Source organism: Rana temporaria, chromosome 11 (assembly GCF_905171775.1).
Source record: "Rana temporaria chromosome 11, aRanTem1.1, whole genome shotgun sequence".
NCBI lineage: Eukaryota > Metazoa > Chordata > Amphibia > Anura > Ranidae > Rana > Rana temporaria.
Genome location: NC_053499.1, coordinates 62570269 through 62597923, shown reverse-complemented (window position 1 = coordinate 62597923; position 27655 = coordinate 62570269). Strand labels below are relative to the sequence as shown.

General features: G+C 44.4%; 1 protein-coding gene across 6 annotated transcripts in view; it reads left to right on the top strand.

The window, feature by feature from the left end:
- Window positions 1-27655, top strand: part of CHD9 (chromodomain helicase DNA binding protein 9) — a 289270-nt gene that overhangs the window by 116618 nt on the left and 144997 nt on the right. Inside the window, exon 1 of one of the 6 annotated variants that reach the window (XM_040328669.1) lies at window positions 16634-16709. The exons of the other annotated variants lie outside the window; for them this stretch is intronic. Coding sequence (XP_040184603.1) covers window positions 16680-16709 — 30 coding nt within the window. The 5' untranslated portion in view covers window positions 16634-16679. Of the gene's footprint in view, window positions 1-16633; window positions 16710-27655 lie in introns of those variants that run through there. 6 annotated transcript variants of the gene reach the window in all.

Below are 27655 nucleotides of genomic sequence, written 5' to 3'. Positions count from 1 at the left end.
ATGTAAACCATATACCCAGTGAAGATGAAACAAATCTCCCTTTTTACATGTATATCTTCTGTCTTCACCTTGATATACTGTTTAGAAAGTGCTTGTTCTGTTAGAATTTTCACTTCCTGATTCCCCTGTAGGAGGAGATCATTGATGGACACTGTGAGAAAGACGATTTGGAGAAAAAGCACACACACACATGCAGAGGTTGCATATGTATAGTTTAGCAGTGTGTTAATCTATGTATAGCAACCTCCTCCTACACACACCGTCTATCTCCGGACCATGGAGAGCTTGTCAAAAGTTCACAGGTTGATTACAGAGGAAATGGAGCAGGACACAGCTACGAGATACAGGGCTTTGAAGCGCCATAACAAAACACTACAGATTATATGTGCCCAGCTCAAATTTCATGAATCAGATTTACATACACTTGAATGACTTGCATAGTACCACTGGATTGGCGCATAGACATGTTAGTTTAACTTCTATAGTTGGGAAGATCATGGAGAGTTTAATAAAAGATAACATGGATAAGTTTGTGCTGAAAAAAATATTTTAAGCAAAAGACAGCATGGATTCATGAAAGACAGAAGTTGCCAGACAAACCTTTCTTTTACTGAAGAGGTAAGTAAAACCTATGACAAAAGAGGTGGCTGTGGACGTGGTATACTTGGATTTTGCTAATGTGTTCAACACAGTTCCCCACACATGGCTAACGTGTACGGTAAAGTTTACATCAGAGGGCTCTGCGGGCCACATGTGGCCCCCGGCCACTGGTTGGGCACCCCTGGTCTACAGGCTTGGAAAGATCAGTTTGTGAAAGGATAGAAAACTGGCTAAAAGGCAGAATTCAGAGAGTAGTGGTTAATGATTCATGCTCTGAATGGTCTAAGGAATGGGTCTTCAAACTACGGCCCTCCAGTTGTTCAGGAACTACAATTCCCATCATGTCTAGTCATGTCTGTGAATGTCAGTGTGTTACAATGCCTCATGGGATGTGTAGTTCTACAACAGCTGGAGGGCCGTAGTTTGAGGATCCCTGGTCTAAGGTGTATCCCAAGATTCAGTGTTGGGACCCTTACTTTTTAATATCTTTTATAAATGATATGGGTCTGGGATCAAAAGTAACATCCTTAAATGATGTCTCCAATTTACAAACCAACCTCAATGCACTGTTTAATTGGGCAACTAGGTGGCAAATGAGGTTTCTTGTATGAATAGAGGTATGGACAGCAGAGAGACAGAGATATAATTTTGCCCCTGTACAAATCGTTAGTAAGACCTCATCTGGAATATGCAGTTCAGTTTTGGGCACCAGTTCATAAAAAGGATATCCAGGAACTGATACGAGACGAACAAGCAAACTGATAAGAGGCATTGAGGAGCTCAGAAATGAGGAAAGATTAGAGGAACTCAATTTATTCTCTTGAAAAGAGGAGATTAAGGGGGATATGCTCAACATGTATACATTTATAAGGGTCCATATAGTGAACTTGGTGTTGAGTTATTCACTTTAAGGTCATCACACAGGACAAGGGGGCACTGTTTACACTTGGAGGAAAAAGCGAATTAATCTCCAAATACGGAAAGCTTTCTTTACAGTAACCCCTGTTCTTAAAGCGGTTGAACTTCCGCTTTAAGGGAAGGTGACCCCCTGACATGCCACATTTGTCATATAATATTTTTGGGAGGGGGGAGCAGAAAACCCTCTTTTTAGAGGGTTTCAGCTCCCACTTCCTCCCGGAGCTCTGTGGCGCCGGAAGGAAAGTCGCCTCTCCCCCTCCCTCTCAGCAATCATCTGGGACACGTCACAGGTCCCATCTAATTGCCCAGCCAGTCCCAGCTAATTGTGGCGCGGCTCGCACATGCGCAGTGCGACATCACAGCCAGGCGCCTGCTGTAATAATGCCAGCACCGCGAAAAGTAGCTGCTGACTTTTTGAATTTTTTTGTTTTTAGTCAGAACTCCGCTTTAACGCATATTGTTAAACGAGTCAATTTGGTTGGTCGCTGGTTGGTAAGTTTAAGTGTAGAAATCTTTGTTTTTGTTTGACATGCGTCGCCCTTCCAGGGCTCCTTGCTGTAAAGACCAGTTATAGGTGGGGGCAGTGACCACTTGTTTGTATTCTTCACAGTAAGAGCTGTGAAAATGTGGAATAGACTCCCTCAAGAACTGGTTCTCTCCAGCTCAGTAGATTGCTTTAAAAAAGACCCCATTCCTAAATGTACATAATATAACTGAATACCAACATTTATAGGTAAAGTTGATCCAGGCAATATCTGATTTGCCTCTCGGGGATCAGGAAGGAATTTTCTCCCCTGCTGGAGCAAATTGGATCATGCTTTGCTGTGTTTTTTTTTTTTTTTGCCTTCCTCTAGATCAACTCTGGGTACAGGATTGTGTAAATAGCATTGCATGATTTTTTATTTATTTTTTGGTTGAACTGCATAGTCTTTTTTTTTTTTTTTTTTTCAACCAGAATACAATGTAACATTTGTGCATGGACTAAACTATTGAAGCCAATGCAACTGCATGACATCCATGCAACGAACATTTTCAGAAGGAATAGTCAGCGTGACACTATCCATTTTACTCTTGTGGCAGGTGTACTACAAGTGCAGTCATCTTAATCCAAAATGTCTGTCTGTCTATCATAGTACCAGAACCTATATTCATGTAATCATCATTCTAAACTCTTGTTCTGTCCATTGGATGTGTTGAAGCTAAACGTGTAATATTCAAAATTGTTGCCAGAACAGCCTTGTTTGCTCAAGATACCTTCCAGAGATTCTATGAAGCTGTCATACACGTGCCATTAATGAGGTTCTTGTATTTTGTACTGCCAAGATGGAATATGGCCAATACTGGCATTGTAGCGTGGGTGGCAATCTAAAGAGGGTAGGAGAAAATTGGATTGATTAATTTTAAAGTGGTTTTGGAGTTGTTGACCAGCTTTGTATTTCCATTTGCGGTTCTTCAGTTTACTGGTGTCGGTTTTCCTTTTTTTTCCCCTCACCAAAGGGCAGCTTTGTTTTTCTTTTTCGCTATCTGCGTTTGATTTGTTCATATCTAAACTTCCCAACTCATTTTAGTAATTAGTTAAAATAATTAGATTGAGTAATATCATTTAACTAATGCATAAATAACAGTACTTCATTAATCTCTTGCTGAGATGGGTTGAATCAGACATTTGCTTTTTATCTCGTGGGAATTTCTGCAGTGTATAGTCTCACTCCTTGTGTTACACTATGTGTAGTCTTACTTCTAATGACATCTGAAAAAATGAATCAAACCTTGAGAGCCACACTGTAACGACCACAGCAGGGGGCTTGCTTCTCTCCCCTGCAGTCCTTAAGTGCCGGTTCACACTGCTGCACTGTGAATTTGTTCAGTTTTTTCAGTCCATTCTGAGGTGCGAATTTCCCGCGATTTTAATGCGAATTTCAGGAGTGGGACATAGCTGCGATTAATGTCTCTAGCCAATGGAATCCTAATGTAAAAAAAATAAAAGGTGTTAACTTCCTGTGTACTTTCTGTTTTTTATGGAGAATAGTGTGGTTGAATTTGCACATATGTGAACCATCAATTGCGATTCCAGAACGGTTTACATTCATGTCTATATGGAGACTAAATTCGCAACGCTCTAAACTCGCACAAGACCCTTTTTTTCATTGCATTGCATTCGGAGAGGAATCGCAACGCATAGGTGTGAACGACCATCATTGAAAACAATTCCTTTTTTGGATGACATGCGAATCTAGTTTTTGTTTAACGCATCGCATTCGGTATCAACTCGCACAAGTGTGAACCAGCACTGAAGTATACTTGGTCATGGCTGAAATTGTTGGTACCCCAGAAATGTTTCTAGAAAATCAAGTATATCTTACAGAAAAGTAATGCAGTAACACATGTTTTGCTATACACATGTTTATTCCCTTTTTGTGTATTGGAACAAAACAAAAAAAAGGAAGGGAAAAAAAGCAAATTGGACATAATGTCACACAGAACTCCTAAAAAGTCTGGTAAAAATTCTTGCCACCCTTTCAAAATTGTGGATAAATAAGATTGTTTCAAGCATGTGATGGTCCTTTGAACTCACCTGGGGCAAGTAACAGGTGTGGGCAATATAAAAATCGCACAAAAAGGAGAGAAGTTCACTTATGCTGGCCATACACTATACGAAAAATCGTCCGAAATTTGGTTGTTCAGACAGTTCATTCGTTTTTTGAACAGTTAATGGGCACAAAATCCATAATCGTTGGGACATTTTTTTGAGCCGAAAAAACGAAGGACAAGTTTGGAAATTTTCAGCCGAACGAACGATAAATCGGAAGGTTAATGCGTTTCCCGTCCGAACTTTCTGCACTAGGTATTTGTAAAAAAAAAAACAACCAATTTTTTATTTTTTTTTATTTATGTCCACTGAACGATTTATCGGTCATTACATGATGGCAATATCATTTGCGCTCACGACCGAACGTTCGTTTTTCGAAAGTTCGTTTGGACGATTTTTCGTAGTGTATGGCCAGCATTAGTCTTTGCATTGTGTGGACAACAGAAAGAGGAGAAGAGAACTGTCTGAGGACTTGAGAACCAAAATTGTGGAAAAATATCAACAATCTCAAGGTTACAAGTCCATCTCCAGAGATTTTTCAGGAAAAATTTCTGGGGTGCCAACAATTTTGGCCATGACTGTATCATGAAAAGAAGTACAGAAGATACCACTGCTGGTCTCCTTCTGAAACTAAATTTCTGGCTTTAAAGTAAAAAGTAGTTCCCCTCTCCTCCAGCGATCCGATATCTGCAAGTTTTCTCGCCAGTGTCATCGCCTTTGCCTGGTCCTCAGTATCTTTAACTATCTTAAATGGCTGGCCTGGGAAGAAGCCCCTCCTGCAACACAAAAATTCATTTATATTACCATTGAGCCTAGGTTCACACTAGATGCGGTGTGAATTCACTGGATTCAGCACTGCATCGAAATCACATCCTGTCTATGCGAACCAATTGCGACATGCGATCCGATTTGCAAAATGCAGCACAAGTTGCAGAATCGGATCACATGGGTGATCTGATTCTGGTGCGAACAAAAAAGGGTCCTTCACTAGTTTGGTGCAATTTGAACCATACAAATCGCACCTCAGAGACACCACATGTAATTCGCACAGGAATGTGCTGCAATTCCTGTGCGACATTACATGTGTCCTGAACTGAAGCATGTCAAAAATGTACACTGAATTGCATTGCGCTGCTAAGTGTATGTTTTGTGTACATTCTCGAATGCTGGCCATACACGCCATGAAAAATCGTCCGAACAAACTTTCGAAAAACGAACGTTCGGTCGTGAGCGCAAACGATAGTACCATCATGTAATGACCGTTAAATCGTTCTGTGGACATAAATAAAAAAAAATTGTTTTTTTTTTTTTTTTTTTTTACATATACGTAGTGCAGAAACACATTAACCTTCCGATTTATCGTTCGTTCGGCAGAAAATTTCCAAATGTGTCCTTCGTTTTTTCGGCTCAAAAACATCCCAACGATTATCGATTTTGTGCCCATTAACTGTTTTAATGGGCACATTTGCCGGAATTTTCGTATAGTGTATGGCCAGCATAAGGCTCACATTTGAGCTGAGAATCTTTGGCCATTAGCTTTTTTTGAGTGCAGTGAGTTTTTAGTGCATTCTAGGCTTTTCTTATTATTATTTAGACCATGCTAGTTACTTGGTTTTTAAGGCGTCCACTTTGAAGTCTGTTTAGGCCAAAACACATGACTTGGCTCAGAAGAAGCTCATGTACTTTTTAAAGCAACACTATGCTCAAGTGTGAATGGGCACCACTGAATATTATAGAAATCCTAGAGTTTAATGTTGTAGCGTTCCTGTTGAAGCTACAAATCACTTAGCTGTGAGCAGGGCCTAATGAAGCTTTTATTTTACAAGAGACAGAGCATGTCTCATCTGCAGTAAGAAAAAAACAAGCTTCCTGTTCACAACATTCTTCTCTTGGCAAAGTTTTTTCCTTAATATTTTTGAGATGGCGATAAGTTCTGTCAGGGTTATTCTTGTCAGAAACATCATTGCCTGCTTGTGTGATTGGCTCAATGATTTCTGCACTAAGGTACAAGTCAGATTTCAGACATCCCCTGCAACAAAAATGCCATGATAGTCCTAATAGGAAATCGGGTCTGAAAAGGGATGTATGCCCTGCAATTGTCCTCATTAGAGCCCTGCAAATGTAGCAACTGATTGATAATTATGAAATCACTCCCATACAGATTCATTGAGCACATGGACACAGACAAACAAACTGATTTCTTCAGAATAACAATTGGTATGAATCTGCAACACAATTTTTCTCATCAAAATTGGAGTTGCTCTTTAACCACTTGCTTACTGAGCACATATACCCCCTTCCTGCCCAGGCGAAATTCCAGCCTCTTGCACTGCATCGATTTAACTGACAATTGTGCAGTCGTGCGACGTGGCTCCCAAACAAAATTGACGTCCTTTTTTCCCCCACAAATAGCTCTTTCTTTTGGTGGTATTTGATCACCTATGCGTTTTTTATTGTTTGTGCTGTAAACAAAAAAAGAGCGACAATTTTGAAAAAAGCACAATGGGGCAGATTCAGAAAGAGATACTGCCGGTCGTATCTATGCGACTGATTCAGAGAATCAGTTACGCATAGATATCCCTAAGATCCGCCAGGTGTAAGTGTCTTACACCGTCGGATCATAGGCTGCAATTCCAGGCCGCTGGGTGGCGTTTTTTTTTTAAGCGATTTCCACCGATTCAGAAACGAACGACCGCCCGGCGCATTTTTTTTACGTCGTTTGCGTTCGGCTTTTTCCGTCGTAAAGTTACCCCTGCTATGTGCGGCGTATCCTATGTTGGGTATGGCCGCCGTTCCCGCGCCGAGTTTTGAATTTTTTACGTCGTTTGCGAATACGGATGGACGTAATTTACGTTCACGTCGAAACCAATGACGTCCTAGCGACGTCATTTAGAGCAATGCACGCTGGGAAATTTTACGGACGGCGCATGCGCAGTTCGTTCGGCGCGGGGACGCGGCTGATTTAAATTTTACACGCCCCCTACCCACGGAATTTGAATTCCGCCGTGGGATTTACGATACACCGCCGCAAGTTTACAGGCAAGTGCTTTCTGAATAAAGCACTTGCCTCAAAAACTTGCAGCGGCGTAACGTAAATGAGATCCGCTCACCTATCTGAATCTGGCCCATTATTTTTTACTTTTTGCTATAATAAATATCCCATTTTTTTTTTTTCAAATAATTATTTTTTCTCAGTTTAGGCCGATACATTTTTTTTCTACATAATTAAAAAAAATAAAAATTGCAATAAGCGTATAGTGACTGGTTTGCGCAAAACAAAATAGGGGACATAATTATGATTTTTTTTTTTTTAGTAATGGCGGCGATCTGCGATTTTTATTGGGACTGCGACATGGCGGACACATCGGAAACTTTTGACACATTTTTGGGACCATTCACATTTATACAGCGATCAGTGTTATAAATATGCACTGATTACTGTATAAATGTGACTGGCAGGGAAGGGGTTAACACCAGGGGGCAAGGAAGGAGTTAAATGTGTTCCCTACTAGTGATTCTAACTGTGGGGGAAGGGGACTGATTGGGAGAGGTGACCGATCTGTTTCCCTATGTACAAGGGACACAGCTTCAGTCTCCTCTCCACGCGGAGGGTGCGCGCGCCTCCCTAGTGGCTCTGCACGACGAGGACGTCCTATGACGTCCTCTCAGAACAAGAGAGCTATCGTGGTGGCCGGTAGTAAGGAGGTTAAAGGGGAGTTCCACCCACTTCCGCTCATTGTACTCCTCCCCCTCCATTGTCACATTTGGCACCTTTCGGGGGGAGGGGGGGACAGGATACCTGTCTTTCACTGGTATCCTGTCCCCGATTCCGGGAGCCTCAGCCACAGGTATTTGCGTCATCGCTGGGGCTTTCTTCTTCTTCCTGGGCCAGTAGAAGAGAGGAGCAGAGCTTTGCGCATGCACAGTAGGGTTCCCGGTGTGAAGACGAGTGCAGGGTGTAGCAAGATGACAGGGACGGAGCGTCCCTTCCATTACAAAATCTGACGGGTCGCTAAATCTGACAAAACTGAGGCGGCTGCAGCAGATGGAGAGAGAAGGAAGGATGCTGGGAGTAGAGTGAAAGAAACACTGGTAGAGGAAGACAGCAGAAAGGGGCGGCTGGAGTGAAAAAAGGGACTGGGAGGCAGAAGTACAGGTAGAGGAAGAAGGTAGTAAGATAGAACGATGGAGGAAGACAGAAAGGGAGCAGAACTAGAGAGAAAGAGGAAGACCGTTGTACCGAGAGAGCAAGGGAGACCTGTATTACTTCTGTTCTACATTTAGTGCACGCACAGGAAGACGGAGCATGCGCATTTACAGTAACAAAATGTTGCCATTAATATGGGGACAGTTTCTGGTGCATACTTGGTAGCTTTTTGTTCTTTTGTAAACCCTGGAGATTCACTTTAGGCTTGACACCACCTTCCTGTCTCTACAGTAGTAACGCTCTTAGGACTTCTATATTTTATTGCTGTCAAATGTCCTTGTTATGCTGCTTGGCTTTCCCAGAACTAATGCAATGTGCTCCTGCTGAGGACCTGTCATAGAGAATAATGGTACCTAAAATAAAGGCTGATGTAGCTCCGTACAGGCACAATGTCATAAAGAGTACAATGAGGCACTACTCGCTGCTACTACCTCATACAGTATCGAATTGATACATACTCTTGCACTGGACGTGCATTTTCTGCTTCTGAACCTGACGTGTGCTCTTCCAATCACTGCCACTATGTACACACTCTTTTGCTAGTTTTCGAAGTTTCTGCAGCACCAAAAAATAGTATTTATGGTGGGAAGCGCCCAAGTGCAATTTAGTATAGTGTTCAAATATTTAGGGGTTTATTTAAAAAAAAAAAAATTGCAATTTCATTATTAGGACATGTTGAGACATTCCTAAAGAAATGTTTTTGTTAAACTAGACACCTTAGTGTTCTGGAAGAAATTTTTTTGGTCAAGAAAAGAATTTAGCTGCTAATGATGCTTGGTGATCTTGGTGGTGAGTATGGGAAATGTTTACATCGCCATTACGACAGATACCAGTGTATGCGTAGGTTTATGGCAGCCTTATATAGACTAATTTTATAAAGCAGGGTTTGACAAATTTGCTTGGAATCTAGGAGCCAGCTAAAAAATGTCAGGAGACAGAAAACGCGCCCCGTCCCTCCGAGCTCGCACGCAGAAGCGAACGCATTCGTGAGTAGTGCCTGCATATGTAAACGGTATTCAAACCACACATGTGGGGTATCGCCACAATCAATAGAGCGCGAGCAATAATTCTAGCCCTGGACCTTCTCTGTAACTCAAAACATGCAACCTGTAGAATTTTTTAAACGTTGCCTATGGAGATTTTAAAGGGTCAAAGTTTGTCGACATTCCACGAGCGAACGCAATTTTGAAGTGCGACATGTTGGGTATCAATTTACTCGGCGTAATATTATCTTTCACAATATAAAAAAAAATGGGTTGACTTTACAGGTGTCTTATTTTTAATTAAAAAAAGTGTATTTTCCCCCCCAAAAAAGTGCGATTGTAAGGCCGCTGCGCAAATACGGTGTGACAGAAAGTATTGCAACGACCGCCATTTTATTCTCTAGGGCAGTGATGGTGAACCTTGGCACCCCAGATGTTTTGGAACTACATTTCCCATGATGCTCATGCACCCTGCAGTGTAGTTGAGCATCATGGGAAATGTAGTTCCAAAACATCTGGGGTGCCAAGGTTCGCCATCACTGCTCTAGGGTGTTAGAATAAAAAATATATATAATGTTTGGGGGGCTCTAATTAGAGGGAAGGAGATGGCAGTGAAAAACACATTAGAATTACTGAATTGCTGTTTTACTTGCCAACGGCCACCACAAGATCACAGAAGGAAGCTTAGGCCTGCAGAAGGCCGCAAAGCTGCGACCTCAATTACTCGCCGGTTGCTTCTCTATTTTCTATGGCCATAAACTTGCTTAGGCAGCCACACCATGTATATACAGTACCTGTTGCCGAGAATGTGTTTCCAGCGCGACAGCATCGTGCTGATTCTCAGCGACAGGGTGCCGACATCTCGCACTCGCTGGAATAGACAAAGCACATTCCAGCGAGCGCGTCATAGAAGCGACGGGGATCCAACTTCGATTCCCGCCAATTCTAGCTGCAGCGTTTGGTATGAATCCTGAGAGGGAACTCCACGCCAAATTTTAAATAAAAAACCGGCATGGGTTTCCCCCCAGGGGCATACCAAGCCCTTAGGTCTGGTATGGGTTGTAAGGAGACCCCCCCCTACGCCGAAAAACCGGCGTGGGGGTCCCCTCACAATCCATACCAGACCCGTTTCCAAAGAACCTGCCCGGCCGGTCAGGAAAGGAGTGGGGATGAGCGAGCGGTTGGGTGCTCTGGGGCAGGGGGTGCACTGCGGCCCCCCCACCCCAGAGCACCCTGTCCCCATGTTGATAAGGACAGGGCCTCTTCCCGACAACCCTGGCCATTGGTTGTCGGGGTCTGCGGGCGGGGGGCTTATCGAAATCTGGTAGCCCCCTTTAAGAAGGGGGCCCCCAGATACCGGCCCCCCACCCTAGGTGAATGAATATGGGGTACATCGTACCCCTACCTATTCACCTGGAGGCAAAGTGTAAAAGAAAATAAACACACGACACAGGGTTTTTCAAGTCATTTATTAGTCTGCTCCGGGGGTCCCCCCTGTCTTCTTTAGCTCTTTTACCAGGGGGGCCTTCTTCGGCGAGGGGGGGGGGGTGTCGGTCTTCACTGTCGTCTGGTTCTCTTCCGCTCTCCGGGGGTCTTCTCCGCTCTCCAGGGGGTCTTCCATCTTCTCCGCTGTCATCTCGGCGCTCCCCGGTTCTTCTTCAGGGCTGGCCGCCGCTATCTTCGTGTTAGCTCAATTACTAGCGGCGCCCAACCCGCTCTTCTGTGACGTCTTCTGCCTTTTTCTCTTCTTCCGATGAGAAGAACCGGGGAGTGCCGAGATGACAGCGGAGGAGATGGAAGAAGACCCCCGGAGAGCGGAAGAGAACCAGACGGTAGTGAAGACCGACACCCCCCCTCGCCGAAGAAGAAGCCCCCCCTGGTAAAAAAGCTAAAGAAGACAGGGGGGCCCCCCGGAGCTAACTAATTACTTAAAAAACACTGTGTCGTGTGTTTATTTTCTTTTAAACTTTGCCTCCAGGTGAATAGGTAGGGGTACGATGTACCCATATTCATTCACCTAGGGTAGGGGGCCGGTATCTGGGGGCCCCCTTATTAAAGGGGGCTACCAGATTCCGATAAGCCACCCGCCCGCAGACCCCGACAACCAACGGCCAGGGTTGTCGGGAAGAGGCCCTGTCCTTATCAACATGGGGACAGGGTGCTCTGGCCTGGGGGGGCCGCAGTGCGCCCTCCTGCCCCAGAGCACCCAACTCCCCCAATGTTGAGGGCATGCGGCCTGGTACGGCTCAGGAGGGGGGGGCCTCGCTCGTCCCCACTCCTTTCCTGACCGGCCAGGCAGCGTTCTTTGTATACGGGTCTGGTATGGATTGTGGGGGGACCCCCACGCCGGTTTTTCGGCGTAGGGGGGTCTCCTTACAACCCATACCAGACCTAAGGGCCTGGTATGCCCCTGGGGGGGAACCCATGCCGTTTTTTTATTTAAAATTTGGTGTGGAGTTCCCTCTCAGGATTCATACCAAACGCCGCAGCTAGAATTGGCGGGAATCCAAGTCGAATCCCTGTCGCTTCTATGACGGCTTTGTCTCCATCGCAGCAAGCCAACTCGTCGTTGGCTCCCGTGATGGGGCTCATAGGTGGTCAATCTCGCCGAGAAAAGGAGCGAGATTGACACAATATCGTGGTCACCTACTGTATGTGGAAAGCTTTCACCTGTCTAATTTTGCTTGCACATTTGATGACCATGATGATGTCTTTTGGTGAAATTGACACTTGCCCTTGGCATGGAATTGTGTTTAGAAGATTAGACCCCCTCGCAGTCGGCCATTCGTTTAATGACCATAACGAATTGGGTGACCGTCATCGAATGCAAGTAGGTTCTACAATCTGAATATAAACATTAGCACATGGACTGGGATCAAGACATTTAATCTTTACAACACACAGCTTTAGGGCTCAGGCATTGACTAAAGTGGATAGCCCCCTTTGAATTGATTGATTTATAAGAATTGTGGCTACTTTGGGATTTGAATGGTGCATTTCTTTAGTAGATTGTGTAATAGTAAAAAAAACAAAGATACTTTGTAACATTTGACCAGTATCCTATACATGGGCTTACAACACGCAATCTCAAAAAAGTTGGGACGTAGTGTAAAATCTAAAGACAGAATGCAATGATTTGCAAATCTCATAAACCCATATTTTATTCACAATAGAAAACCTATTAAATGTTTCAAATGTGCTATTTTAAGTAAAAAATAAGGTCATTTTGAAATTGATTGCAGCAACACGTCTCAAAAGTTGGGTCAGGGCAACAAAAAGCTGGAAAAGTGCATGCTACTAGCAAGGAAGAGCTGGAAGAACATATATTTAAACTAATTAGGTTAATTGGCCACAGGTCATTAACATGATTGGGTAAAAAAAGAGCATCTTGGAGAGTCAGTGTATCTTGGCAGTAAAGATGGGCAGAAGTACACCTATCTATAAAAAAACATAAAATTGTGAAATACTTTAAATACAGCATCATCTACAAGTACGTAACATCATCAAAAGATTCAGAGAATCTGGAGAGATCTCTGTGGGCAAGGGACAAGACTGAAATGCAGTATTGGATTCCTGTAATCTTTTGGCCTTCAGATGGCACTGCATTAAAAACGGGCATGATTCTGTGATTGACATTACTGCATGGGGTCAGGAATCCAGAAATCACTGTCTGTGAACACAGCTCGCTGTGCCATCCAAAAATTCAAGGTAAAGCTCTTCCAATGCGAAGATGCCATATCTGAACATGATCCAGAAAGCTGATGTCTTCTCTGGGCCAAACCTTACTTAGAATGGTATGTTGCAGAGAGAAAAACTGTTCTGTGGTTGAATGAGTCGAAATTTCTTCTTGTCAACCATGGGCGCTAACTCCTCCAGACTAAAGAGGAGAGGAACCTTCCGGTTGCTATCAGCACTCGGTTCAAAAGCCTATCTCTGATGGCATGGGGTGCATTAGTGTCAATGGAATGGGCAGTTTGCACATCTGGACCATCAATGCTGAAAGCTATATGTATTTGTCCCAACCTTTTTGAGATGTGTTGCTGTCATCAATTTCAAATTTACCTATTTTGCTTAACCGCCTCTGAAACGCCCGGCTGCACGAAACGATGTACCTGTACATCGTTTCATGCATGAGATACTGTGGGCCCCACCGCATGTGCGGGTCCCACAGACTTGATGTCCGCTGGCAACCCGCGATCGTTCAACAGAGAGGCAGAACGGGGATCTACCTATGTAAACGAGACGGATCCCCGTTCGGACAGGGGACAACTTGGGGATCTGCTGTTCCAAGTAATCAGGAAGAGCGATCTCTGTGTTGTCCCAGTGAGCCCATCCCCCACACAGTTGGAACACACCCAGGGGACACAGTTAACCCTTTGATCGCCCCTAGTGTTAACCCCTTCCCTGCCAGTGTCATTTATACATTGATCAGTGCATTTCTTTTGCACTGATCGCTGTATTGGTGTCACTGGTCCCCAAAAAGTGTCAGATTTGTCCACCGCAATGTCGCAGTCCTGCTAAAAAATTGCAGATCGCCACCATTACCAATAAAAAAAAATCATTTGGATATGTATTATCAGAGAAGGTAAAACCTTTTTTTTTTCTCCCAGTAATGTCACAAATACCACCAAAAGAAAGCTCTATTTGTGGGGGGAAAAAGGGACTTCAATTTTGTTTGGGTACAACATTGCACAACCACGCAGTTGTCAGTTAAAACAACACAGTGCCATTTCCCAAAAAATGGCCTGGTCATTAAGGAGGTAAATCCTTCCTGGGCTGAAGTGGTTAGAATGGTAACATTTTCCAGCTTAAACATTTGACATGTTTTCTATTGTGAATAAAATATGCGTTTATGATTCATTGCATTCTGTTCTTATGTAGATTTTATACCGCGTCCCAACTTTTTTGGAATTGGGGTTGTAGCAGGCAGAGTTTCTCTGCTTTATGTCTATGCACCAAAAAGAAAATGTACTTAACGTCCTGCCCATATGACGTCCTGGACTTGAATTGGAAATATCTGGATGATGCCTGCAGCTTACAAGCATGACCCAAATGTACCGTATATACTCGAGTATAAGCCGACCCTAATATATGCCAAGGCACCTAATTTTACCAAAAAAAAAAATGGGAAAACGTATTGACTCAAGTATAAGCCTAGAGTGTGCCTCACTGTGTCCATGCCTCACTGTGTCCATGACTAGACTGACGTTTAACATGGGAGTCTATGGAAGGGGTGCCCGGCTTTGAAAAATCGGTTCTCCCCAGCCGTAGGTCCCCCAGACAACAAACTATGCACACTTGTAGAAGAAGAGGAAGAGTGTGGCTACATGTGTGCTAAGTGGCTGATTACCCACTTGATTGCTCTTACATGCAGCAGGAGGGGACGTCTTGTCCCCGCCACCCATTGGCAATTCTCTAGGCTCTCCCGTGTAATTGGAGAGCCTGGGATCCAATCCGACATGATCCTAAAAGGCCGAATGTGACAGGATGTCACTTCCAGCTCTGGCATATGTAAACACCATTTATTTTTTACCTGGAAAGCAGAAATCAATGTGTGGTGTGTTTGTGTTTTTTTTTTATTTTTTATCTCATGCTTTCCACCGTAGAGGACCTGTCATGCCTTATTTCTATCACAAGGGATGTTACATTTCTTGTGATGGGAATAAAAGTGATAAAAAATGTATAAAAATTACAGTATAAAAATAAAATAATTAGCCCCCGTCCTCTCATGCTTGCACCCAGAAGTGAATGCTTACATGGGTCGTGCAAGCATACAGTATCTTAATGGAGTTCGCACCACTCGTGAGGTATCGAAGAGCAATACTTCTAGCTCTAGACCTCCTCTGTAAAGCTAAACTGGTAACCTGTAAAACATTTAAAACCGCCGCCTATGGAGATTTTTAAGTATTGGCGTAGTTTGGCGCCATTCCACGAGCCTGCATAGTTTTAAAGCGTGACCAGTTGAGTATCTCTACTCGGCATGATCTCTTTTTATGTTTTACAAAGAAATTGGGTTTTGTATTGTTTTTTTTTTTGCATTTGAAAAATCGTTGCGCAAATTTTGTGTGACATAACAAATTGAAAACACCACCATTTTATTCTCTAGGGTCTCTGCAAAAAAATAAAAAAAAATATGTATGTGTGTGTATATATGTATATGTGTGTATGTGTGTGTATATATATATATATATATATATATATATATATATATATATATATATATATATGTATATGTATATATATATGTATATATATATATATATAATTATAATATAATATTTGAGGGTTCTGAGTAATTTTAACATGTAGGAGAGAATTGACTCGTGGAACTGGTTAAATAAAAAAGGTGTTTTGTTTTTTTGTTTCATACATAGTTGGTGTTTGCTGTTACTCTCTATCATTTTAATGTATTAGAGTGAAGGGGTATACATGCATTCATTGCAACACAGGTCGCTTTAGCAGTGGTGAGATTATTAAACAGAATGTGATTATGCGCACAACATGTCACATGATCTTATTCCACCAAGAGTACCAGCCTTGCCTGTTCTATATTTACCAGCAAAAGTGTTCCTCATCGTGTCCTGCAATTGACAATTGTATGATCTCCCAATGTACATAGCAATATTTCTATTCTAGGGGGCTGTACAATATTTTATAATGCGTCTTTCACAGACTTTTGCATGTAACTTTTATATAATACATCTGAGGCACGAGACAATGAAAACATGCTGTCACTGGTAGACAGGTAGCAATAAATGACCTCACTTTAGGTGGGTTTGTGGAAAGATCCTGCACCCCAGTGTCGTACAGAAGGCACAGGAAAAACAGTGCAATGTTAGAAATGTTCCTTTCCTTGGCCTTGCAATGAAGTGGTTAAAGCAGTGATCCAGGAGGAATAGAAGAATGAAATTATGCAGCATGGCGCCCTCTCCTGGCCATTCACCTTCAGCGGGGCCCTGCTGTGTATAAATTTTTTTTTTTTTTAATCAGCATCTCTAATATTCATGCTGATGCATTTTGATGCTACTGTGCGTTCATTTTTTTTCCTGCCTCCTTTTTTTTTTCTTCTTTTTTTTTTTTGTGTTGGTTATATCGGTTTCCAGCTTCTGAATTTGTTCACAGGCACAGAGCGGAATCCCCCACTCCCTCCTTTCTTCCATCCCCCTCCTTCTAGTTTCATCAGGAGGAAGAAAAAAAATATAATAACATTCAGCATACACAATGTATAGTTGCTGTGTAAGGTTGCTGCTCCTGAATGGGAGAAGCCCGATCCTCGCTCTGCCTGGCTTTTGAAGGCTGTTTCGAGGTGGGGGGAGGTTAAGTTTTGAAGTGAGGGGGGGGTTGCCTTTAGAGAAAAAAAAAAAATCCTCGGAGATTAAGAATGTCTTCAGCGAAGAGGCCAAGAGGAAGGGTAAGTGAGAGGCTGAATGAGTGTGAAAGAGGAGGGGGGTGGCTGATGGGGCTGTATAACCTCCCTTGTAACTGGCCTTGCTCCATCGCCATCTTAAGCCAGCGCTGTCTGCCATAGTTCTCAGTCTGTGGCTGCAGGCCCCTTTAACCGCAGCATCCAAGCCAGAGCAGCACGCTCTTTTTTTATCCTTGCCGCAAGACCCATTGGCGCCTGCAGCCTCAGGGACTCAGGATGCATATGGATACTCCTGCTGCCCATCCATGGGAGCTCAGAGCTAGGTGAGAGGGTCCGAAGAGGGTTTTTCTGCATCCTGCCCCCTCCCTGTTCTGCCCTGATCTGCTCAGGAGCAAGGAGTGATTTTTTTTTAGCAGGACTCTGCCTTCCACATATTCATGTTTTGCAGAGACGAAGGGCTGCATGTGTGCGTCTCTGTGCAATTTCTTTAACGTTTCCAGGCAGCAGAACAAGTTTCAGCAAAGAAAAGGCTTCATTGCGGATGTGGCTGTGTGTCTCTGGCAGTTAATCACTGTTTTGTACATTAAGCTACGTAGATTACGTGTTCTCCATTAGGAATGAATAGATGCACAGGATTGCTGTACTGCAATAGAACAGAATATTATTGCTGGAATAAGCAGGAATCTGGTGCCAGGGAGTGCAGTATGTAACCTGTTTATCAGCCTGTGGGTGTGTATATGGCTCTATATGGATCCCATTTTCAATAGCTCTTTGTGTGCCTGTAAACTGTATTATTGATCATATGCAGAACTTGGGCAGGGAATATTTTTTTTTTTTTGTGTACTACAGTAGGCTTCTGTAATGGAAATAAAGTCTGTAACAATCGTTCTGTTTACAATGTGATCATGTCCTATACAGTGTGTGAGTGTGTGTGGTTACTGCCTGTATGTGATTGTGTTGTATATGATGTGTGTGGTTACTGTCTATGTGCGATTTTGTGTATTTACTTTTATGCAAAGCAAGCATTCCTTTGTGATTGTGTTCTGCGCTCATTGTTTTAATATATAGGGATGCGCTCATTGTTTAATATATAGGGATGATTAATGAGAACTGGTGCAAACAGACAACAGTGGTTTTGTTGTCGGTGGCAATCAGTCGGAGTTCCCATCCTTTTTTTTATTTATTTTTTAAGAATGGAGGTGGAAATCTGATTGCCTAGTTTCTCAGTACATGAATAATGTAGAGGTATAGGCATCTGGTGATGCAAGAAATATGTTTATATTAGTCATCTGATTAACGTGGACATTAGGCTGCCATGGCAACCTTATGATGTCAGAAATAATTTTTCCAGTGGTGATTTATAGTCTATATTGGTTGTAGCAGAGTGCTTGGGTTACATTTGCTTAGTAGCTGTCGGCTATTTTGTAACTTTATTTAGACATCACACTTGAGATAAATGTATTGCAGTGGTATCTAAAATAACTGAAAGATTTATACTTCCCTAAATTTGTCTTGCACATGATGCATCTCTGGAAAGGGAAATCTATATAAATAGAGCTTCTCTTTCATCACTGTAAATGTGGGGTACCCATCTGTGTACACAAACCTTATGTGTGGTATGGGGGATACAGACTCCAAATCACTCCATTTATAATATAGCCCTTCACACTTAGTCCGGTAACAAAGCATTGGCGGGAAAAGCAATAAAAGGTTTAAATGCTAAAATGTTGTCTTTGGTATATTTGCAAACCCTTTGGTTTTGTTGAATTATATTTTCCATTATTTGTATTTCTTAAAGAAAAACTGCAGCCAAACTTGGTAAAAGGTTTTACTTCAAAAATAGTTCTGTTCAGACACTCTCTAATGGTTCACATATCCAATCATATTCCGTAATCAGTAGGGTGTCATCAATATATCTTGTTGTGGTTTGCAGATTTCTATGTCACCTGTCTGATCATGGGGCTGTGGAAAGCATCATCATCCCGCCAAGGTTCCCCTCCTATTCTGTTCCTTGTGAATACTGTCAAAGTTCCCCTTTCCCTCCTTCCAGCTCCCAGAGGCTGAAATCGTAAACAGTGGGCAATGCAACAGAGCTTGAGTGGTTGGCATTTCTTCATTTCCCACTATAAGTTCTCCTTTTCAGGGGAATATGGGTAGATCATCTGAAGGTTTCAGGTGCTTATACTTGCAGTATTGTAATATACATTTAATATATAACTGGAATAAAGGGTGTTTTTTTATATACTTGCTTGAAGTTCTTCCTTGATCTAATAACATTTGAAATGCTTTAGGGCATCTGTGGTGATTTGAGCAGATCAACATCGGCTCAATGTTCAGGCATATCGAAAATGTACTCGGTGCCCTGTTCACACCACATTGCTATAGTGAGTTCCAATGCATTGTGCTGCATTATTACACCGTGGAACTTGCTGCACCACATGTCATAGCTTTAAAGTGTCTTTTTTTTTTCTTGTACAAAAAATATGGCGTGATGCATAACACACACACACCAGCCTGCAGCGCTTTAATGTATGAGCAGGTGTAAATATGACAGACTGGGGGAAAATTACTAAAACTGGTGCACACAGAATTTGGTGCAGCTGTGCGCATGGTGGCCAATCAGCTTCTAACTTCAGCTTGTCCAGGTAAGCTTTGACAATACAACCTGGAAGCTAATTGGTTACAACTAGAGCTGCACCAGATTTTGCATTCTCCAGTTTTAGTAAATCTACCCCACTGTGTTCTTGATTAATGTCACCATTAAAAAGGGGTTGTAAAGGTTTGTTTTTTATTTTCTAAAAAGGTTCCCTTAAAGTGGAGGTTCCGACCAAAATTTTCATTTTTTCCAGCAGCTACAAATGCTGCAGCTGCTGACTTTTAAAATATGGACACTTAAGGCGGCCATACACGGTTCGAATTTCGAAAGAATTTTCTTTCAAAAATCGTATCAAAGAATTTTCGTACGAATTTCGCACCGTTAGTGGGCTGCAGCAACAGCCGATTTTTTTTGTGCGGCAAACAAATTTGAGAAATCCGACATGTTGGAATTTTTTGGAAAAACTAGCGATTTTCTGATCAATGATGGGAGAATCGTGCGAGAATTGTAATAGAAAAAAAATGTGGATTTGCAAGAAAAGAATATTCCCGGAGAGAAACAAATATTCCCGGCAACATTAAAATTTGGTCGGCCGAATTTCGAAAATCAATGGTGGCATCATCGGATCACAAAAAAAAAAATCTTTCAGATTTTTTTAAAAGAAAATTTGTTCGAAATTCGACCGTGTATGGCCTGCTTTCCCTGTCCAGCGCACACCTGCGATGTCGGCGGCCGAGCAATCGTCCCTTAGCTGCACCCGCCGCCATCCTCGGTAAGGGAATCGGGAAGTGAAGTGTTGCGGCTTCACTACCCAGTTCCCTACTGAGTAGCGCGCCGTGCCGTCACTGGTCCCCTCTCTCTCCTGGGAATAGTGTTTCCCAGAAGGCAGCGCGGGGGTGGTGGCGGGGGGGGTTAGGGCTGTGACTGCCACAGGAGTGTATTCCCGGAAGTGGGTGCAAATACCTGTCTTAGACAGGTATCTGCACCCCCCTCCCCCTGAAAAGTGCCAAATATAACACCGGAGGGGGGAGGGCGGGGGTTCCGAAAAGCGGAAGTTAAATTTTTGGGTGGAACTCCGCTTTAAGTGAGTGCATTGTTGGTTCGCTTACCTTTACCTTCAATTTCCCTTCTAAATGGGACTACATCCCTGTGGGGAGATGCTGTGATGTAGTCCCAAGGGAGGGGGCGAGCACGCTCACTAACTCCCAGCCACAACGGCTCGGGTAATGGGGGCAAGCTTACTGAGGAGGAACAGGAAGTGAAAAATTCAGACAAAGAAAAAAAAACATTTAGAAGGAAAAGGTAAGTGAACCAACAATACACTAGCTTAAAGGAACCTATTTAGAAAATAAAAAATGAACCTTTACAACCCCTTTAACTATACTATGGTATTCGCTATGTAAAAAATCATTGGCTCTTGGACAAAGCAATTCTGCTGCTTGGCCTCTTCCCTGTCTGACTGGGACCTTCCACAAGAGACCTTCCAATATCAGCCGTATATTATTATTATAGTCCTAGTTAGGTTGAAGAATCCATGTCTCTACATACCCACTGTTATGTTCTAGAATGTCTAGGAATCCCTAGTGTACAAGTATGCAAACATTAGTTTGCTGATGGAGTTGGTTATCCCCTCCTCCAAATTTCTGTGTTGATCATTGAGGTAGTCTATTACAACCCTGGAAAGCCACAGGTAGAGATGGGCCCATAGTTGGCGGCAGCAAGAAAATCTCTGTATTTTCATAGTTTCCTTTAAAGCGATATTAAACCCAAACCCAAAATGTAATATATTGCAGTTTAGTAATCAGTTGTGGTGACTGATTTATTTTCGTTGGCTTTTTTGCCACTCTGTTTTCACACTTTCTATATTCGTGAGACACCACTCTGGATGAAGGAGCACAGGAGGCACAGCAGACAGCAGCATTATCAGTCTGGTGGAAGGGTAATTGTAGTAGCAAATTTAAATACACTAACAAATTGAAGCCCAAACTCCAGCTCACATTTTTATTCAGTTACAGCTAACTTTTTGGGATAAAGGTTTTGCATGTGTAGCGCTACCCCCTTCAGGAGCCGCTGTTTGATTCAGGATCGGCTTTCTAAGTTACCTTCTTGACTTGGTCTAGGGGTGACCTCTGTGAGTGTGAGAAAAAGCTAGTGTCCAGACACAAATTCAGTTTCAATGCTTTATTCCAAGGCCCAAACTGGCCAACATCAAAAGGCACACGACAGGAAAAAAAGCTGATGAGAATAGAGAAACTTTAGTATCAGGTCTCCGGATGTTAGGAGAGAGCAAGCCTGCTCTCAGCAAAGATGCAAATCAATTCGTCGCCACCCGATCAGGGTGGGTAAAGTGCCCCCCCCCCCGGACAGGCAGTTATCTAGTGCCTGGCAACGGGAGAGTCACCTGCAAAGAAAAATCACTGGGAGGATACAGGCATCTGCCACAGGCCTGCCTCAGGGCCTCTGCCACAGGCTGGACAATTTAGGATTTAGAAAAGTCAGGTTGAGTAGATCCTCCCAGTTAGTTCAATCAATGTCACCCACTGACAGTCTGAGCATACCTGTCATATGGTGCGGTGACCGGATCCCCGGTGGTTCGTCTAGGCCTTCCGGACAACCTCTGGTTCTAGGTTCTCCCGAGCCAATTCCCACCGTACAGCTCCTAGCTTGGGATCCCTCCAGCAAGCCGCTGGGGTCCCTCTTTAATTAAGGTACATGGTGCTTGACCTCGGCATGGCAGGACGCGGTGGCGGGGCCCATGGATGCGCGTACCCGGAAGGTGGGTACCGCACCTGGAACTCGGGCCCCGCAAGAACAACCCGCCAAAAACGGCCTCTCTAGATATATCCCCCTTCCCAGCATGCCCAACGAGGAAAAAAAAAACCTTGATTGGCTGCTGAAAAGAGGTGGATCCCCCAGAACCCCTCTAGCGCCAACTGCCGCCCAGGGGTGTCAACGCACCCCCTGCGCGCAGACTGACCTAGAGGACGATTCGGGAATTGCCAGCAGCCTAAATTTCCATAATTCGTGAATGGGAGTGATTAAGCCTCTCATCCCCCACTAATTTTAGTGTAGTGCCCGTACCAAAAGTAGGGGGGTGCTACACATGAATAAATAAACACTAAATATTTTAAGCACCCCTGTCAGTGTTAATTGGTTTGACTCATCTATGTAAACTGATGCATTTTGCTGGAGAGCTTGTACGTTTGAAAACGGTTGCTGGCTGCATCTCCAGATGAAAATATAAGAAAGAAAGCCAAAAAAGAAAATTTAATGCAGCCATGACATCCAAGAATTGGTAATGTATCTGGGTGGATCCCAACAATAAAGTCTGGATCACTCCACAACCTGGACTGGCTGAATGATGTCAGCCGAGAGTTGGCTGAATATGGGTCACAGGAGAAGTTAGGCCAAAAGAGCTTTGGCCCTACTTCTCCTTATAATGAAGAGGATAAGGGCATACCAGAAGTAGACCTGTACCTTATACACATACATGTCCTCCACACATATTATGCATGCAGTCACTTACTATTCTATTACACAAATCTAGGGTAATTCAAGCTGTGGGAAACCTGGGGAAAATGGTACTCTGGCCTACAGTGGCCAAATATGTAACCAGTGTTTTAAGTATATTGCCTTGAAAAAGTATTCACACCCTATGAATTTTTTTTTTTTTTTTTTTACAAATATCTGAAAAGTGTGGCGTGCATTTGTATTCAGCCATCCATTACTCTGATACCTCTAACTAAAATCTAGTGGAACCAATTGCCTTCAGGAGTCACCTAATTAGTAAGTATAGTCCACCTGTGTGTAATTTAATCTCAGTATAAATAAAGCTGTTCTGTGAAGCCCTCAATAGTTCGTTAGTGAACAAACAGGCCAAGGAACACACCAGACAGGTCAGGGATAAAGTTGTGGAGAAGTTTAAAGCAGTGTTAGGTTATAAAAAATATCCCAAGCTTTCAACATCTCACAGAGCACTGTTCAATCCATCATCCGAAAATGGAAAGAGTATGGAACAACTGCAAACCTACCAAGACATGGTCATCCACCTAAACTGACAGGCTGGGCATGGAGAGCATTAAGCGGAGAAGCGGCCAAGAGGCCCATTGTAACTCTGGAGGACTCAGGTGGGAGAATCTGTTCACAGGACAACTATTAGTCGTGATAAATGGTAAAGATTAGTAATTCACAGAAAACTAACACTGCACATCACCCGGAACATGCCATCAGGGACAGGGCAGCTGGTCACAGTTGATGGGAAGAATAATGGAGCCAAATATTGGACAATCTTAGAAAGGAGGAAAAAGAAAGACTGTTAGGCCCAGATTCTCAAAGAAGTTACGCCGGCGTATCTCAAGATGCGCGGCGTAAGTGTAAATATGCGCCGTCATATCTATGCGCCGTACCCACAGAACCAGATACACCTGAAAATAGGCTTCTTCTGACCGGCATAATTTTCTACGCTGGCGTAGCGTAGGCGCATATTTACGCTGGGAGCATCTTGCGCTCCCATTGATTTCCTATTCAAATATACAAATGAGGGAGATGCGCCGATTCCCGAACATATGTCTGCCCGAAGCAGGCTACGCGGGGTGCGCGTAAGCTGTACTTCCGGCCTAAATTTGCCCCTCATAAAGCAGGGGCAACTTTGCACCAGATATGTGCAGGTCAGCTGGAGAGCAGCTACAGCAGCACCGTTACGGACGAGCTGAGCAACCACACTTGCAGGACAACACATCTCTATGCCAACATGCCAGGGGCAGGTATGGACATAGCTATACTAGTGTGTGCCCAGGCGCGTAGAAGGAGGAGGGCACGGGAGAGGATATAACGAACGCGCATAAACGTCTTTGGCATGGGGGATTCGGAGGTGTATCGCATCTTCAGATTCAACACTGCTGCCATCCTGGATTTAGCCACAACCCTGCAGGATGACCTCACCAGCCAGACACACCGCTCACATGCAGTGCAGCCACTAGTCAAGGTACTGGCAACACTGCATTTCCTCGCCACTGGATCTTTTCAGTGTATAAGTGGAGTTGTGGCTGGGATGTCACAAACCAGCATGAGCAGATGTGTGCACCAGGTTGTCCCTGAAATCCTCAGACGCATGTCCCACTACATCATCAGACCCACCCAGGAGCACCTGCGGAATAAGGCAATGGCGGATTTTGTCAGAATTGCAGGATTCTCACGCACTGTGGGGGCCATTGATTGCACACATGTGGCACTACAGCCCCCCTGTGACACAGAGCACATATACCGCAATCGGAAGCACTGGCATTCCATCAACGTACAGGTGATAGTCGATGCCCAAGGCCTCATATGGCACGTCCGTGCCAAACACCCAGGGTCCAGCCACGACAGCTACATATACCGTCAAAGAACCATCCCAACAGAATTCGAACGGAACGTGTACGGGAACAGCTGGCTGGTTGGTGAGTGACATGGGAATCAGGCATGACTGTCCGACCCCATGATGCAGACATCACGAGGGGCACATGCATGACTAACATCCTCCTGTCTTTTCCCTTCCAGGTGACTCTGCATATGCACTTGGGCCCCATCTCATGACTCCATTCCGGGATCCCCAAACCACAGGAGAGCAAAACTACAATGCTGCACACATTCATACCCGTGGAGTGGTGGAACGCACATTTGGCATCCTGAAGTCCCGTTTCCGATGCCTGGATAAGTCTGGGGGTACCCTGTTGTATTACCCAAATAAAAAACTCTTAACCAGAGCAAATAAAATAAAAAACTCTTAACCAGAGCAAATAAAAAAAAACAAAAAAACATAATCAGTTGCCCTGACTGCTGCCACGACTCCGCAACTGCCTGGTTGCCGGCTCAGGTTGGAGGGGGGGGGCATCAGGTGGAGGAGCATCCACCTTGGTTGTAGGCCTGCCCTCTAACGCCACGGCTATGCGGGTCAGAATGTTGGTTTCTGCCTGCACCTGCCGGGAACGTACCCCCTCCGCCTCAATGGCAGCTGTGTGGCCCTGGACGGCCTCACACAGGGACCGCACCTCTGCCACAATGGTAGCCGTTGTGGCTTGCAGCTCACCCAAGCAGGTGATCACCGCTGCTGTGTTGCCAGCCACATCCTGCAGCCCATCGTTTATGTGGCCCCTGGAGGCCAGGCTGTCAGCCACTCTCCTCATGTGCTGGGCCATCTCACCCCAAAGGCGGGTCTGCCAGTCCTGGGCACTCGTCGGGTTCTCTGGCAGGTAGTCCGGAACCCCCCTAGTCTTCCTGGTTGCCTTCCTGGGGCCAGGAGAGGCTTCAGGCCTGGCATAGGGGGAGGGACTTGAGGGAGTGGATGGGTTGGGGATGGATCCAGAGGGACTAGAGGATCGGAGGCTTGAGGTCCGGGATGGAGCAGCCGAGATGGAGGACTCCTCGAGATAGAGGGACACCTCCTCACCCAAATGTTCAGCAACATCCTGAAGGACCTCATCACTGGAGGTCTGGGCACCACTCCCCTCCACCAATGCCTCTTGGCTTCCCAGGGGGTCAGGGGCAGAATCATCAGGGGATGATGGCGTGGGACGGGCAGGGGCACCAGATGGCCCAGCTCCCTCCTGGACATCTGCGGATGACACAAAACATTCACATGTTGGTGGACCCACACACTTGTCACATATTCCCTTCCCCCCCTCACATGCTACACACCAGACAGTAGAAAAAACACACTTACCTGTCCTCAAGGGCGGCTCAACTGAGTCGTAGCCCTGCACTCCCTCCACTTGCACCCTAGTAAGGCAGCGGGCAACAACCTGCTCCTCAGGAGTCAGAGACGGATCCTAGAGGCTGGTCCACCACCAGTGCCCCTGGCATGCCTCGTCATGATGGCCATCTTCTCCTTCACCCTCCTGCGAAGATCGTTCATCTTCTTTGAGATGTCCTGGGGCCTCCTCACCTCATTGCCCACGGCATTCACTTGGTTGGTGATCCTCGGAAGGATCTCGTCCCTTCTTCCCTTACTGGTGTCCTTGCTACGTGCCCCATGGAGGCGATCGTAGTACTTCTCCATGGCAGCAAGGATGATGCCCTTCTCCTCTGGGGAAAAGTTTTTTTTTCTGTTCCCAGAACGCCGGGCAGACATGTCCACAATAATTTCGCAAAAGTATCTTCACCAAAGCAAACAGGTGTACTTTTGCACTCGACGGGCGCATGTCTGGGCGTATTTATGCCCTGGGCGTAAACGGTGGGCCGGCGTAACTTAGGATTTACGCCGGGCGTAGTAGTGAGCATGCGCAGAGGGGTGCGGGACATACGATCACGTGACGGCGCATGCGCCGTTCTTTCAGGCCCTTCATTTGCAGGGGGTCACGGTTCATTTAAATGGATCACGCCCACTTCCTTCCTACTTTTGAATTACGCCAACGAATTTACGTTACGCCGGCGCAAAGTTGGGCGCATTTGCTATGAGAATAAGGAGCTTGCCTCTCTAAGTTACGTCGCCGTATCGCATATGAGATACACTACGCCGGCATAAAGATGCGCCGATCTACGTGAATCTGGGCCACAGAGTCTGAAAAAGACTTGAGACTGGGGTGAAGGTTCACCTTTCAGCAGGGTATTGACCCTAAACATACAGCCGGAGCTACAAATGGAATGGTTTAGATCGAAGCATATTCATGTGTTAGAATGGCCCAGTCAAAGTCCAGATCTAAATCCAGCTGAAAATCTGTGGTAAGGCTTGAAAATTGCTGTTCGCCATCCAATCTGACAGAGCTTAAAGTGATGCTAAAGCTTTAAAATTTTTTTAAATAACATATATCTCCCTGCTTCTGATAACCCCCTTGAGAGAGTGCTTCCCAGAGGGGGTTACCTTGCGGGCGCGCTCCAGAGTCCTGTAGTCGGCGTCCATAGCCCCGCCCCCCCGGCCCTCGCGTCATTGGAGTAAATTGACAGCAGCGCGAGGCAATGGCTGCGCTGCTATCAATCTATCCAACGAAGAGCCGAGAAGACTGAGCAAAGGAAGAACGTGTTTGCGTCACAGGACTTTTTCCAGGGCTCAGGTAAGTAAAATGAGGGGGGGCGGTGATCGTGTTTTTTTTTTTTTTTTTTTTTACCTTAATGCATAGGATGCAACCACTTTAAGCTGTTTTGCAAAGAAGAATGGGCAAAAATGTCACTCTCTAGATGTGGTAGAAACATCCCCAAAAAGACTTGTAGATGTAATTGCAGCAAAAGGTGGTTCTACAAAGTATTGACTCAGGTGGCTGAATACACAAATGCCCCCCACACTTTTCACATTTTTATTTGTAAAAAAATTAGAAAATCATTTATCATTTTCCTTCCACTTCACAATTATGTGCCTCTTTGTATTGGTCTATCACATAAAATCCCAATAAAATATATTGAAGTTTTTGGTTAAAATGTGGAA